This window comes from Triticum dicoccoides, chromosome 3B (genome assembly GCF_002162155.2).
Source record: "Triticum dicoccoides isolate Atlit2015 ecotype Zavitan chromosome 3B, WEW_v2.0, whole genome shotgun sequence".
Taxonomy (NCBI): Eukaryota; Viridiplantae; Streptophyta; class Magnoliopsida; order Poales; family Poaceae; genus Triticum; species Triticum dicoccoides.
The window spans coordinates 241,870,636-241,884,940 of record NC_041385.1 but is presented as its reverse complement, the minus strand read 5'-3'; the positions used below and the strand labels follow the sequence as shown (position 1 = coordinate 241,884,940).

Sequence of the window (14,305 nt, the reverse complement as noted above, 5' to 3'; positions counted from 1 at the left end):
AGTAAGATTTGATAGAGATAGTATGATAAGATAAATATATTTTTGATATTTTATAATATAGATGCAAAAAGGAAAGATGCAAATAAAAGTAAATTGGAAGCAAATATGTTAAGAGATAGACCCGGGGGCCATAGGTTTCACTAGTGGCTTCTCTCAAGATAGCATAAGTATTACGGTGGGTGAACAAATTACTATCGAGCAATTGATAGAAAAATGAATAATTATGAGATTATCTAGGCATGATCATGTATATAGGCATCACGTCCGCAACAAATAGACCGACTCCTGCCTGCATCTACTACTATTACTCCACACATCGACCGACTCTTGCCTGCATCTATAGTATTAAGTTCATAAGAACAGAGTAACGCCTTAAGCAAGATGACATGATGTAGAGGGATAAACTCATGCAATATGATATAAACCCCATCTTTTTATCCTCGATGGCAACAATACAACACGTGCCTTGCAACCCCTGCTGTCACTGGGTAAGGACACCGCAAGATTGAACCCAAAGCTAAGCACTTCTCCCATGGTAAGAAAGATCAATCTAGTAGGTCAAATCAAACTGATAATTCGAAGAGACTTGTAAAGATAACTCAATCATACATAAAAGAATTCAGAGAAGATTCAAATATTATTCATAGATAAACTTGATCATAAACCCACAATTCATCGGATCTCGACAAACACAACGCAAAAAGAGTTTACATCGAATAGATCTCCACAAGAGAGGGGGAGAACATTGTATTGAGATCCGAAAAGAGAGAAGAAGCCATCTAGCTAATAACTATGGACCCGAAGGTCTGTGGTAAACTACTCACAACTCATCGGAGGGGCTATGGTGTTGATGTAGAAGCCCTCCGTGGTCGATTCCCTCTCCGGCGGAGCGTCGGCGAAGGCTCCAAGATGGGATCTCGCGGATACAGAAGGTTACGGCGGTGGAAATTGTGTTTCGGTGGCTCCCTGGATGTTTTCGGGGTATGTAGGCTTATATAGGAGGAAGAAGTACGTCGGTGGTCACCCGAGGGGCCCACGAGACTGGGGGCGCGCCCTATAGGGGGCACCCTACACTCTCGTGGCCGCCTGGGATGCTTCTTGACTTGCACTCCAAGTCCTCTGGATCACGTTCGTTCCAAAAATCACGCTCCCGAAGGTTTCATTCCGTTTGAACTCCGTTTGATATTCCTTTTCTTCTAAATACTAAAATAGGCACAAAAAACAGCAATACGGGCTGGGCCTCAGGTTAGTAGGTTAGTCCCAAAAATGATATAAATGTGTAAAATAAAGCCCATAAACATCCAAAAGGGGTAATATAATAGCATGGAACAATCAAAAATTATAGATACGTTGGAGACGTATCAAGCATCCCCAAGCTTAATTCCTGCTCGTCCTCGAGTAGGTAAATGATAAACAAGGAATTTTTGATGTGGAATGCTACCTAGCATAATTCTCAATATAATTTTCTTTATTGTGGCATGAATGTTCAGATCCAAATGATACAAAATAAAAGTTCATATTAACATGAAAATGATGATACTTCAAGCATACTAATCAAAGTAATCATGTCTTCTCAAAATAACATGGCCAAAGAAAGTTATCCCTACAAAATCATATAGTCTGGTTGTTGCTCTATCTTCATCATAGAAATTATTTAATCATGCACAACCCCGATGACAAGCCAAACAATTGTTTCATACTTTAATAATCTCAAACTCTTTCAATTTTCACGCAATACATGAGCGTGAGCCATGGACATAGCACTATATGTGGAATAGAATGGTGGTTATGGAGAAGACAAAAAAGGAGAAGATAGTCTCACATCAACTAGGCGTATCAACGGGCTATGGAGATGCCCATCAATAGAAATTAATGTGAGTGAGTAGGGATTGCCATGCAACGGATGCACTAGAGCTATAAATATATGAAAGCTCAACAAAAGAAACTAAGTGGGTGTGCATCCAACTCGCTTGCTCACGAAGACCTAGGGCATTTTGAGGAAGCCCATCATTGGAATGTACAAGCCAAGTTCTATAATGAAAAATTCCCACTAGTATATGAAAGTGACAACATATGAGACTCTCTATCATGAAGATCATGGTGCTACTTTGAAGCACAAGTGGGGAAAAAGAGATAGTAGCATTGTCCTTTCTCTCTTTTCTCTCATTTTATTTTTTTCTTTTCTCTTTTTTTCTTTCTTTTTTTCTTTGGCCTTTTTTTCTTTCTTTTTGGCCTTTCTCTTTTTTTTCTTTTTTTTTCTTTTCTCTTTTTTTTTCTTTCTGTAAAGTCCGAAGTCTCATCTCGACTTGTGGGGGAATCATAGTCTTCATCATCCTTTCCTCACTAGGACAATGCTCTAATAATGAAAATCATCGCACTTTTATGGATTTACAACTCAAGAATTACAACTCAAAGCTAGAACAAGATATGACTCTATATGAATGCCTCCGGCGGTGTACCGGGATATGCAATGAATCAAGAGAGACATGTATGAAAATTATGAAGGTGGCTTTGCCACAAATACAATGTCAACTACATGATCATGCAAAGAGCAATATGACAAAAGTAATGCGTGTCATATGAACGGAACGGTGGAAAGTTGCATGGCAATATATCTCGGAATGGCTATGAAAATGCCATGATAAGTAGGTATGGTGGCTGTTTTGAGGAATGTATATGGTGGGTGTATGGTACCGGCGAAAGTTGCGCGGCAGAAGAGAGGCTAGCAATGGTGGAAGGGTGAGGTGCGTATAATCCATGGACTCAACATTAGTCAAAAGAACTCATGTACTTGTTGCAAAAATCTAGAAGTCATCAAAAACCAAAGCACTACGCGCATGCTCCTAGGGGGATAGATTGGTAGGAAAAGACCACCGCTCGTCCCCGACCACCACTCATAAGGAAGACAATCAATAAATAAAATTGCGCTCCAACTTCATCACAAAGCGGTTCACCATACGTGCATGCTACGGGAATCACAACCCTTAACACAAGTATTTTTCATAATCACCTCAACTAGCATGACTCTAATATCACTACCTCCATATCTCAAAACAATTATCAAGCATCATATTGATCATAGCATCCAATTCTTTTCTATGATAGTTTTTATTATACCCAACTTGGATGCTCATCATTCTAGGACCAACTTTATAACCAAAGCAAATACCATGTTGTTCTAAAAGACTCTCAAAAAGATATAAGTGAAGCATGAGAGACTACCAATTTCTTCAAAATTAAGACACCACCGTGCTCTAAAAAATATAAGTGAAGCACTAGAGCAAAAACTATCAAGCTCAAAAGATATAAGTGAAGCACATAGAGTATTCTAGCAAATCCTAATCAAGTAGGCTTCTCCCAAAACATGTGTACAACAAGGATGATTGTGGTAAACTAAAAAGCAAAAACTAGTATAATACACGACGCTCCAAGCAAAACACATATCATGTGGCGAATGAAAATATAGCTCCAAGTAAAGTTACCAATGAACAAAGACGAAAGAGGGGATGCCTTCCCGGGGCATCCCCAAGCTTAGGCTTTCGGATATCCTTGAATATCTTGGGGTGTCATGAGCATCCCCAAGCTTAGGCTCTTGTCACTCCTTATTCCATAGTCCATAAAAACTTTACCCAAAACTTGAAAACTTCACAACACAAAACTCAACAGGAAATCTTATAAGCTCCGTTAGTGAAAGAAAACAAAACCACCACATAAGGTACTGTAATGAACTCATTCTTTATTTAATTTGGTGTTAAACATAATGTATTCCAACTTCTCTATGGTTTATAAACTATTTTACTAGGCATAGATGCATTAAAATAAGCAAACAACACCCGAAAAACAGAATCTATCAAAAACAGAACAGTCTGTAGCAATCTATAACTAACACAAACTTATGGAACTCTAAAACTCCTACAAAAACAGGAAGTCCTGGACAATTTATCTATTGATCATCAGCAAAAAGAATCAACGCAAAAGCACATTTCTGTGATTTAACAAAATTAAATTTGTGCGCGCAAAGTTTCTGTTTTTCAGCGGAATCAAATCAACTATAATCATAGGTTATCCTATAGGTTCTACTTGGCACAAACACTAATTAAAAGATAAAAACACATCTAAACAAAAGGTAGATGCAAGATTTATTACTAAACAGGAACAAAAACAAAAAAGACAAAGAAAATTGGGTTGCCTCCCAACTAGCGCTATCGTTTAACGCCCCTAGCTAGGCATAAAAGCGAAGACAGATCTAACGAGTGCCATCTTTGGCACTAAATTTATAAGTAGCCCGCATGATAGATTCATAAGGTAATTTGACTTTCTTTCTTGGAAAGTGCTCCATGCCTTTCTTTAATGGAAATTGGAATCTAATATTCCCTTCCTTCATAACAATAATCGCGCCAATCATTCTAAGGAAAGGTCTACCAAGAATAATAGGGAAAGAAAGATTGCAATCTATATCAAGAATGATAAAATCTACCGGCACCAAATTTCTATTTGCAACAATGAGAACATCATTGATCCTTCCCATTGGATTTTTAATGGTGGAATCCGCAAGGTGCAAATTTAAAGAGCAATCATCAAGATCATGGAAACCTAGAATATCACATAAAGTTTTCGGAATCGTGGAAACACTAGCACCCAAATCACAAAAAGCAAAACACTCATGATCTTTAATTCTAATCTTTATAGTAGGTTCCCACTCATCATTAAGTTTTCTAGGTATAGAAACTTCCAAATTAATTTTTTCATCATAAGATTGCATGAAGGCATCAACGATATGTTTGGTAAAAGCTTTATTTTAACTATAAGCATGAGGAGAATTAACAACGGATTGCAACAGGGAAATACAACCTTCTAAAGAACAATTATCATAATCAAATTCCTTGAAATCCGAGATAGTGGGTTCAATGCTATTTAAAGTCATGACCTCTCCAATCCCACTTTTACCAAATTTAGCATCAAGATCTAAAGACTCCGAATTCTTGGGACGCCTTCTAGGCAAAGTTGACTCATCATTAGTCCCATAATTATCAAGATTCATATTGCAAAACAAAGATCTAATACATAGGAGACACATAAATAACTTTAAGATCTTCATCATTATTTTCTTGGAAACTAGAAGAACACCCTTTTATAAAGCAATCTTTCTTTGCACGCAATCTAGCGGTTCTTTCCTTGCACTCATCAATGGAAATTCTCATTGCTTTGAGAGACTCATTGATATCATGCTTAGGAGAAGAAGATCTAAGTTTAAGAGAATCAACATCAAACGAAAGTCTATCAATGTTCCTAGCCAAATCATCAACTTTGAGCAATTTTTCTTCAAGCAAAGCATTAAAATTCTTTTGAGAAATCATAAATTCTTTCACAATATTCTCAAAATCAGAGGGCATCTTATTAAAATTACCATAAGAATTATTGTAGGAATTTCCATAATTATTAGAGGAATTACTAGGGAAGGGTCTAGCATTAAAGTTTCCTCTATAAGCATTGTTTCCAAAACTATTCCTACCAACAAAATTCACATCCATAGATTCATTATTATTCTCAATCAAAGTAGACAAAGTCATATCATTGGGATCAAGAGGAGTATTTTTAGTAGCAAACAATTTCATAAGTTCATCCATCTTCCCACTCAAAACATTGGTTTCTTCTATAGCATGCACTTTTTTATGAGAAGATCTTTCGGTGTGCCATTGAGAATAATTAGCCATAATATTATCAAGTTTTGTAGCATCTTCTAACGTGATTTCCATAAACGTGCCTCCCACGGCCGAATCTAAGAGATTTCTAGAAGCAAAGTTCAAACCGGCATAAAATTTTTGTATGATCATCCATAAATTCAAACCATGAGTAGGGCAATTGCGAATCATCAATTTCATTCTTTCCCAAGATTGGGCAACATGCTCATGATCTAATTGTTTAAAATTCATAATATCGTTCCTAAGAGTGATGATCTTAGCGGGAGGGAAATACTTAGAGATAAAAGCATCTTTGCACTTGTTCCAAGAATCAATACTATTTTTAGGCAAAGACGAAAACCAAACTTTAGCACGATCTCTAAGAGAAAACGGAAATAACTTCAATTTGACAATATTGTTATCCGTATGTTTCTTCTTTTGCATATCACACAAATCAACAAAGTTGTTTAGATGAGTAGCGGCATCTTCACTAGGAAGGCCAGCGAATTGATCTTTCATAACAAGATTCAGCAAAGCAGTATTGATTTCACAAGACTCAACATCATTAAGAGGAGCAATCGGAGTACTAAGGAAATCATTATTATTGGTATTCGAGAAATCACACAATTTGGTATTACCTTGCGCCATGGAACAAGTAATCCAACACACAAGCAAACAGAAAAAGGGCAAGCGAAAAGAGAGGAGGAGATTGGGAAAGAGAGGGCAAATAAAACGGCAAGGGTGAAGTGGGGGAGAGGAAAACGAGAGGCAAATGGCAAATAATGTAATGCGAGGGAGATGAGTTTGTCATGGGTACTTGGTATGTCTTGACTTGAGCGAAGACCTCCCGGGCAACGACGCCAGAAATCCTTCTTGCTACGTCCTGAGCTTGCATTGGTTTTCCTTGAAGAGGAAAGGGTGATGCAACAATAGTAGCGTAAGTATTTCCCTCAGTTTTTGAGAACCAAGGTATCAATCCAGTAGGAGGCTCCTCAAAGGTCCCACGCACCTACACAAACAAACAAAGAACTCGCAACCAACGCAATAAAGGGGTTGTCAATTCCTTCACGGCCACTTGCAAAAGTGAGATCTGATAGAGATAGTATGATAAGATAAATATATTTTTGGTATTTTATAATATAGATGCAAAAAGTAAAGATGCAAATAAAAGTAAATTGGAAGCAAATATGATAAGAGATAGACCCGGGGGCCACAGGTTTCACTAGTGGCTTCTCTCAAGATAGCATAAGTATTACAGTGGGTGAACAAATTACTGTCGAGCAATTGATAGAAAAGCAAATAATTATGAGATTATCTAGGCATGATCATGTATATAGGCATCACGTCCCCAACAAGTAGACCGACTCCTACCTGCATCTACTACTATTACTCCATACATCAACCGACTCCTGCCTGCATCTAGAGTATTAAGTTCATAAGAACAGAGTAACGCCTTAAGCAAGATGACATGATGTAGAGGGATAAACTCATGCAATATGATATAAACCCCATCTTTTTATCCTCGATGGCAACAATACAATACGTGCCTTGCAACCCCTGCTGTCACTGGGTAAGAACACCGCAAGATTGAACCCAAAGCTAAGCACTTCTCCCATGGCAAGAAAGATCAATCTAGTAGGCCAAACCAAACTGATAATTCGAAGAGACTTGCAAAGATAACTCAATAATACATAAAAGAATTCAGAGAAGATTCAAATATTATTCATAGATAAACTTGATCATAAACCCACAATTCATCGGATCTCGACAAACACACCGCAAAAAGAGTTTACATCGAATATATCTCCACAAGAGAGGGGGAGAACATTGTATTGAGATTCAAAAAGAGAGAAGAAGCCATCTAGCTAATAACTATGGACCCGAAGGTCTGTGGTAAACTACTCACAACTCATCGGAGGGGCTATGGTGTTGATGTAGAAGCCCTCCGTGGTCGATTCCCCCTCCGGTGGAGCGCCGGCGAAGGCTCCAAGATGGGATCTCGCGGATACAGAAGGTTACGGCGGTGGAAATTGTGTTTCGGTGGCTCCCTAGATGTTTTCGGGGTACGTAGGCTTATATAGGAGGAAGAAGTACGTCGGTGGCCGCCCGAGGGGCCCACGAGATAGGGGCGCGCCCTATAGGAGGGGCGCCCTACCCTCTCGTGGCTGCCTCGACTGCTTCTTGAATTGCACTCCAAGTCCTCTGGATCACGTTCGTTCCAAAAATCACGCTCCCGAAGGTTTCATTCCGTTTGGACTCCGTTTGATATTCCTTTTCTTCGAAATACTGAAATAGGCAAAAAAACAGCAATACGGGCTGGGCCTCCGGTTAGTAGGTTAGTCCCAAAAATGATATAAATGTGTAAAATAAAGCCCATAAACATCCAAAAGGGGTAATATAATAGCATGGAACAACAAAAAATTATAGATACGTTGGAGATGTATCAACCGACCACATCCCTCAGTCCATCATATCCTGTTGGCGGACACTGGAGACTTGGAGTGAGAGAGGGAACGAAGGAGCAATAGCGTGCACCACATCGGATGTCTTCCTTCTGTCCTGCTGGCCGGCGGCGGCTCTTGATTATCTGTATGAGTACATCAGGTCTTGATTGTTCTAATTCCGGTAATTCGGGGAAACCCGAACCGAACCCGAATTTCATGGTATCAAAATTTCTGAGCAAAGTTTGGGTATCATTTTTTAGAACCCGAATTACCTGAACCGAATTTTTGGGTAAACCCGAACGCCCAGCGTGAGCAGCAGGTGATCGTCAAGATCGGGGAGTGGAGGGGGCGGTGTGGTTGGCGACGATGGGGGAGGTTCCCTGAGTGACAAGGTGAGAAAAGGGAGAAGAGGTACGAGCGGGTGTTTAGGGAGGGAGTTATTACATGGGGATGGAGCACGCAATTGGCTCCTCAGCCGATGGGATAATAAGACTATCTAAAACTATAAGATTTTAATAGAATCGACAGCCATCGTCCCCAAGGGTGACACGGGCGGCTCCCCAAAACCCACCGTCACCATGCACCCTCTCTTCCGCCCTTCCTCCCTCGCCGCCTTCGGCTCCTCGTAGGGCAAAGTCCCGATGTGGGTAGGCGGCAACGGGGTGGAATCCTTCTCGGTTTCCTTTCTCTCCCTCTCTTGTAGCCATCCCTAACACTAGTTGTCGTCGGTGGCGGGGGTTGCCTCGTCGCGCTAATGGAGGTGCTCTGCTCGGGAGACGATGGTCGCGGCCACAGGTACAATGCCGTGTTACCGTCTCTCTCCTCGACTTGGTGGTGCTCCGAACTACGCCCGCCCCGACCCAGATCTGGGGTCCGGCGAGGCTCTCCGACCCAGTTGGTGGTCGTAGCCTGCGGGGTTGTGGCGCCGCCTCCTTCGTGAGGTGGTCATGGTAGGGGTCGGTGACCGCCTTGCTCGTCCTTAAGTCGAGGGCCTAATGCCCGAGGTGAAGACCCCTGCCAAGATCTAGGGCAGGGTGGGGTCCGGTGAGCCGGATGGTGACCAGAGGGTCGTGGTTGCCATCTTTCGTTCGTGGTTTGGAGCCCCTATCGCCGCCTGGCTTTCCCTTTCCATTGCTCATTGGTTGTACATGTGGGGCGCCGGTGAGGGTTGTGGTGGACCTCCTTCGCTGTGCAAAATCTGTTTTGACCGGTGGTGGTGCAGAGGGTTGGGCCTCTCGGATGCCGGTGTGGTGGCCCTGGATGGCGAGGCCATGTATATGTCTCTCTGGCAGGCGGCATTGTGGTGGTGGCGGTGTTTCTCCGTGATGTGGGTGGCGAGGAAGGAGGGGGCAGGAATCCTGGTGGTGGTGGTGCTTCAGCAGCGAAACCTCCCAGATCATGTTGTGGAGGTCTGTTTTGGTAGCGATAGACTTGGACCGTGGTACCTTGGGTGGCGCGGGTGAGATTCTAGGCGAAAGCTTTGCTCTTTGGCGCTGGTGGAGGCGATGCATGTGAGTATCGTGTCCCTCTTGGGGGCATCGTTGTGGTCCCCCTCTCCATGTCAGGGCTTCAGGTGAAAACTCTCGATCGTCTTTCGGCCGTGGCGATGGCGGCGTGTGGTGCCGTCACCCCCTTGGTGGCGTCGCCGTGAAGCTCAGAGAACCTTCAGCTACGTCTCTTCGACATCGACGGGCGAGCTCAGATCCTCTTTCTCGATGCCCCCTCGGCTCTGGCAGGAGGTGTTCCTGGCGGCTTCTTATCTTTTACACGTGACGTCGATCTAATCGCTCTCGGTGTCTGCGGGCAGGATCAACGCTCCACGGGCCAAAGCAAGAGGACATGGGGGTCCTCTCCGGCGACAACTTGACGGGTGTGTTCCATCAAAGTCCAGTGGTCCCTCTGTGGGGGGGGGGGTATCGTCTTGTCAGTATCCTCGAGTGTTTTGCCTTAGGGTTGGTAATCTTGCTTTATCTTTGATTTCTCATCACCTTGTATCGGTTCGGCTAGGTTGCTTTATTATTATAAAGCGAGGTGAAAGCCTTCTTCGATACAGAATCAGCGGGTGGTCTGGCGATGGTCTCCTATCGGACTATAGATAGAAAGTGTTTCCTTTGATTGGGGGTGGGGGCAAAATAGTTGACTAAAAATAAATTAAGGAGGCTAATTCCCACATATCCATTTTTTAGTTCCATTGTTAATTTTGGTGGGATGAAACATCTTTTCAGATTCCCACGACTAGAATTCCCACCACACACCAAACGTGAGATTGGGACTATCTTAATCCCTTACAAACTCCCATTCCCTTGCTTTCGGGCTGTCAAACACGCTGCTACTGCTAGGGCAATCACCTGGTGACCATTGTTGTACGTCTGCTTCATATCATTATATATCCCTATGATGACTAACAGCCAGGTGCTGCAAGACGAACGACCGCTACAGCCGCCACCAGCAGCACCAGGAAATAGAACTGAACGCCCAACATATAAATTGTTGTTGTTCTGTATAGCTTTGTGATGAAGTGCCCACATGCAAACCTGGCATTAGATATCCACATACTCGAGTAGCATCAAGGATAATTTACATCATGGTTGACAAACTAACACCACACTTAAGAAGTTGATATATACTTCAACAAAAGAATATAATAAACAGTTCTAGCAAATGTTAACTAAGCTTGAACGAGTGCTCCCAGGAAAGCTCTTCAAGAATCTCAATTTCAAGAGTCCATCTGATCTGTCTCGGAAAAAAAAAAGATCGAGCATGACTGCGAAGTAGAACAAGGTATGTTATATCATATAAAAATGGGATAAACTAATACATATTTAATTATTGGTGCAAACCATATCCTGATAGGGCTATCTCTAGTTTTCTTGAAACACGCTAAAGAGAGAAATATTTCCTCCTCGATGCAACCACAAAACTAAAATTTCCAAGTTAGGCAAGAGACATACCTGTCAAAAGATTCTGTTCTTCCATTTCAGCATCTCCGTAGACAAATTCTTAATGGGATTCGCTCGAGCAATCATAGCATCCATGTTGGGATCAAAAAAGATCCAATCCTCTTTTAATGTGCACATCATATCAGCATGGAAGTCGCATGCACTGATAATTTCTTCATTGCAAATGCTATGGTCTCCACGAGCCATTCCAACAAAGTCCTCGTAACGCCCATAATATGATTCATGATATGGGTGAACAATTTTTTTCCCTAGAAACTCGCAGTGGAAGCAACGAACTTTCGTCCAAACAAAATTAATTATATTATCAGATTTCTCATAAAAAAAGGAAAAACACAAAGCTAAGCGCAAAAGATGGATCTAAAAGATAATGAAGAGAACCCTTTGATTTGGAAATTTAGAGTACATAGGATGCCTAGGGACACATTACTAAAAATTGCACCAGGCATACATGCCATCACTGTCGAGGATGTGGAAATATCACTGTGTTTGGGCCAGTGTTCGGAAAAGAATTGAGCAAAGCTTCATTAATTCTGATTCATTGATTTCATTGGACCAACAATTCAATGACTGGATGTAATTTTCTCGAAGGAGCCACCACATATTTTGGGTAACTATATATCTTATACAAACATATTTGGAAAATGGCATTTCTAATAATTCATGCTTCTAAAATGCCAGCTACACTAATTGTAGTTTACCAGCGTTTTAACTACAAATCTCCACAGCAACACAGGGGGCATTCTTCTAGTACATGTTCAGAACTTCAGATCGCTGAATAATTAAGGAAATGCTTAAGTGGTCTATACTTTCAGGTTTTAAATTTCTAATCTTTAAGATGCCCATCTTTAAACCTTAAGAGACTTAAAAAAACGTATGAGGCTTAATCATGCTAACTATAACTGGTTTCTGTTAGTACGCAAGGAGGGAAGCTTTGAGTACTTGGGCTATACACAATTCTGGAATATGCATGTAGTGCATAAACATAATTGCACTACAAAGTAAGGAGGTTCTTCTAATTCTCACAGGCCAAGCACTCTTGTTTTACCACTTCTATTTCAACTAACTATGCAAATCACAGAATACAAGATACCTACTGTGTGAAAGAGAGCTGAGATCATACCATCAGAGATCCAAGAACTAAATACTGGTACACACAGGGGAGGTGTTTCCTTGTCATCTTCATCATCATTGCTGCATTCAGCGAAGAACAGTACTGGATCTGTGGCAGCAGAATTTGATCCCTCGCGTGTTGCCCAAAAGTTGATGTGGGAGTATTCAAATTTGCCCTTTTTCTTAAAAAGATCAGCAGTTCCACCCTTGACCGCATGAGGATTCACGCCACAAATAACATGAAGCTCATAGTACACCTATGTAAAGCAAGGCAGGAGAAGGAAGCTAATCACTGAACAGACGTTTAAGCAAACACAAGTATAAAAACAAAGAATACAACAACATAGGTGAATGAACAAACCCCTTGTTTCTGGGAGTAGCTCTTCAACGCAGCTTTGACCTTCCTGACATAGAAATTTTGGTCAGCCTTAAATTTTTTCTGAATCTCTGAAATGAACATTTTTTGGTTTTCAGATAAGAACTCCGAGCTCGAGGCCAACTTGTCCAGTTGTTGAACCTGCTCATCTGACTTGGTAGGTGAAGATTTAGGTGACACAGACATGGCAAGTCCCTCAAATCTGCAGTTCTTGACTGCATGGGTCAGCATCGTTGACAACTCAGTCGAATTCATGTTCAGGGCTGACAGGATGAATTTCTCCAGTGCTTTAGGGAGAGGGTGCCATGAATTAACAGCTGCTTCCCTAAAGGCATTGAGGTACACATCAGACATATGATGACCATGTTGCTCTGCTATGTCGATGGCTGACCAAACATCAGCATTGCTCTTGAGCAGGAACTTGATAGCATCATGCTCAGTCAGATGGTGGAAGAGGCGACGGAGGAAGGCGATAAGGCCATAGAGGGAGCAGCACTCGATTCGCATAAGGGCATTGGTGCATATCATGTCCACCTCAAAGTCAAGCGCATACTCATGCTGCGTGGAGATTACAGAGTCATACCAGATGGTGTTGAAAATGATGTTGGAGACAGGTTCCATTAGACCATAGCAATAACCAGCCCTGAGAAGGTTGCAATGGTGATGTTTGCGCAAGCTATCCCTAGGAAACTTAGAAAGTGCATCTAGGTAGAGCAGGTGGATCTTGTCGAGAAGCAACAGCTTAAGAGACTCTGTATATCTATATGTCACAGTCACATCGATCTCTACCTTCCCATGTGCAACGCTCACCATAGATCCTGTGTCCCCATAAGGCGGCTCGACCCTCTTTCTCTTCTTCTCATTTCCATCATGGAGAGGTGAACCAGCAAGATCCCTCTTCTCCTCCTTTCCATCACGGAGACGTGACCCAGCAAGATTCAGCGGACGCCTTATGGCCATTTGATCCATAACTTTAGGCTCTCGCCTGAGCAACAGCTCCAGGCGCCTTATAGTTCGAGGGGGCAGGCGATGCACCTGCAAAAGGCTAGAGACCTTGCTCAGCCGAGACACCGCCGACAGCGACGCGTTCACCAGGATGGCTGGTTCAGGGTGCCTCGCAGAGGCAGCGGCACACTCCAGGGCAACCTTGGAGGTAGGAGATGTAATGTCGAACGCGGGCCTGTTGTGAATCTTGGCAATGCCAGACGCCGAACACGACTTGTTACGATCTTGGTTGATGAGATGCACGGCGGCGACAAGGTCGGCCCTGGCCAGGCGCAGGTAGCGCAGGGCTTCCGTCTCCGCGAGGTAGCGGAAGTGGAACAGGAGGAAGCTGACCAGACCTTCCAGCGACAGCCGCGCGATGGTCATGCCGCCCGCCATGTGTCCGGGCAGCGGTATCCGGAAAATTCTGCGATCCTGAGTGTCAGTGGAGATCTTGGAGAAGATCGACTTTCTAGTGGCCCCTTCTTGACTCTCGGTGCTGGGCAACCGCTGCGAGTAGGCGATGGTGTTGAGCATGATGTTGGAGACTGGGTCGAGGAAGCCGAAGCACACGCCGGCCTTGAGAAGGCAGGGAGCCAGCGCGGGCATCCTCTTTACAGGCAGCCGATCGAGAGCCGCCTTGTAGAAGCCGTGGATGTCGTCGAGCAGGAGGAGTATGTCCTCCTTCACGGTTTCTGGTGTAACGTTATCGACGTAGCCGTCGCCGATGCGGCGGACAGGCTTGCCATA

At 42.8% G+C, this 14,305-nt stretch overlaps 1 protein-coding gene across 1 annotated transcript; it reads right to left on the bottom strand.

The window, feature by feature from the left end:
• Positions 1–11,829: 11,829 nt before the first annotated feature.
• On the bottom strand, positions 11,830–13,866 carry LOC119279504. Its single transcript, XM_037560724.1, has 3 exons — positions 12,557–13,866; positions 12,180–12,452; positions 11,830–11,856 (listed from the first exon to the last, which is right to left on the bottom strand). Exons 1-3 carry the CDS (start codon positions 13,538–13,540, stop codon positions 11,830–11,832), a joined length of 1,284 nt encoding a protein of 427 aa, XP_037416621.1. The 5' UTR covers positions 13,541–13,866.
• Positions 13,867–14,305: the final 439 nt, after the last annotated feature.

Bases quoted from the DNA above. Each gene is read 5' to 3' on its own strand.
- LOC119279504 (XM_037560724.1), bottom strand. From the start codon at position 13,540: ATGGATCAAATGGCCATAAGGCGTCCGCTGAATCTTGCTGGGTCACGT. The intron at 12,453-12,556 runs GTTTGTTCATTC...TGCTTTACATAG, and splicing joins GCTACTCCCAGAAACAAGGG to GTGTACTATGAGCTTCATGT. The intron at 11,857-12,179 runs GTAGGTATCTTG...TTAATTATTCAG, and splicing joins TCTCAGCTCTCTTTCACACA to CGATCTGAAGTTCTGAACAT.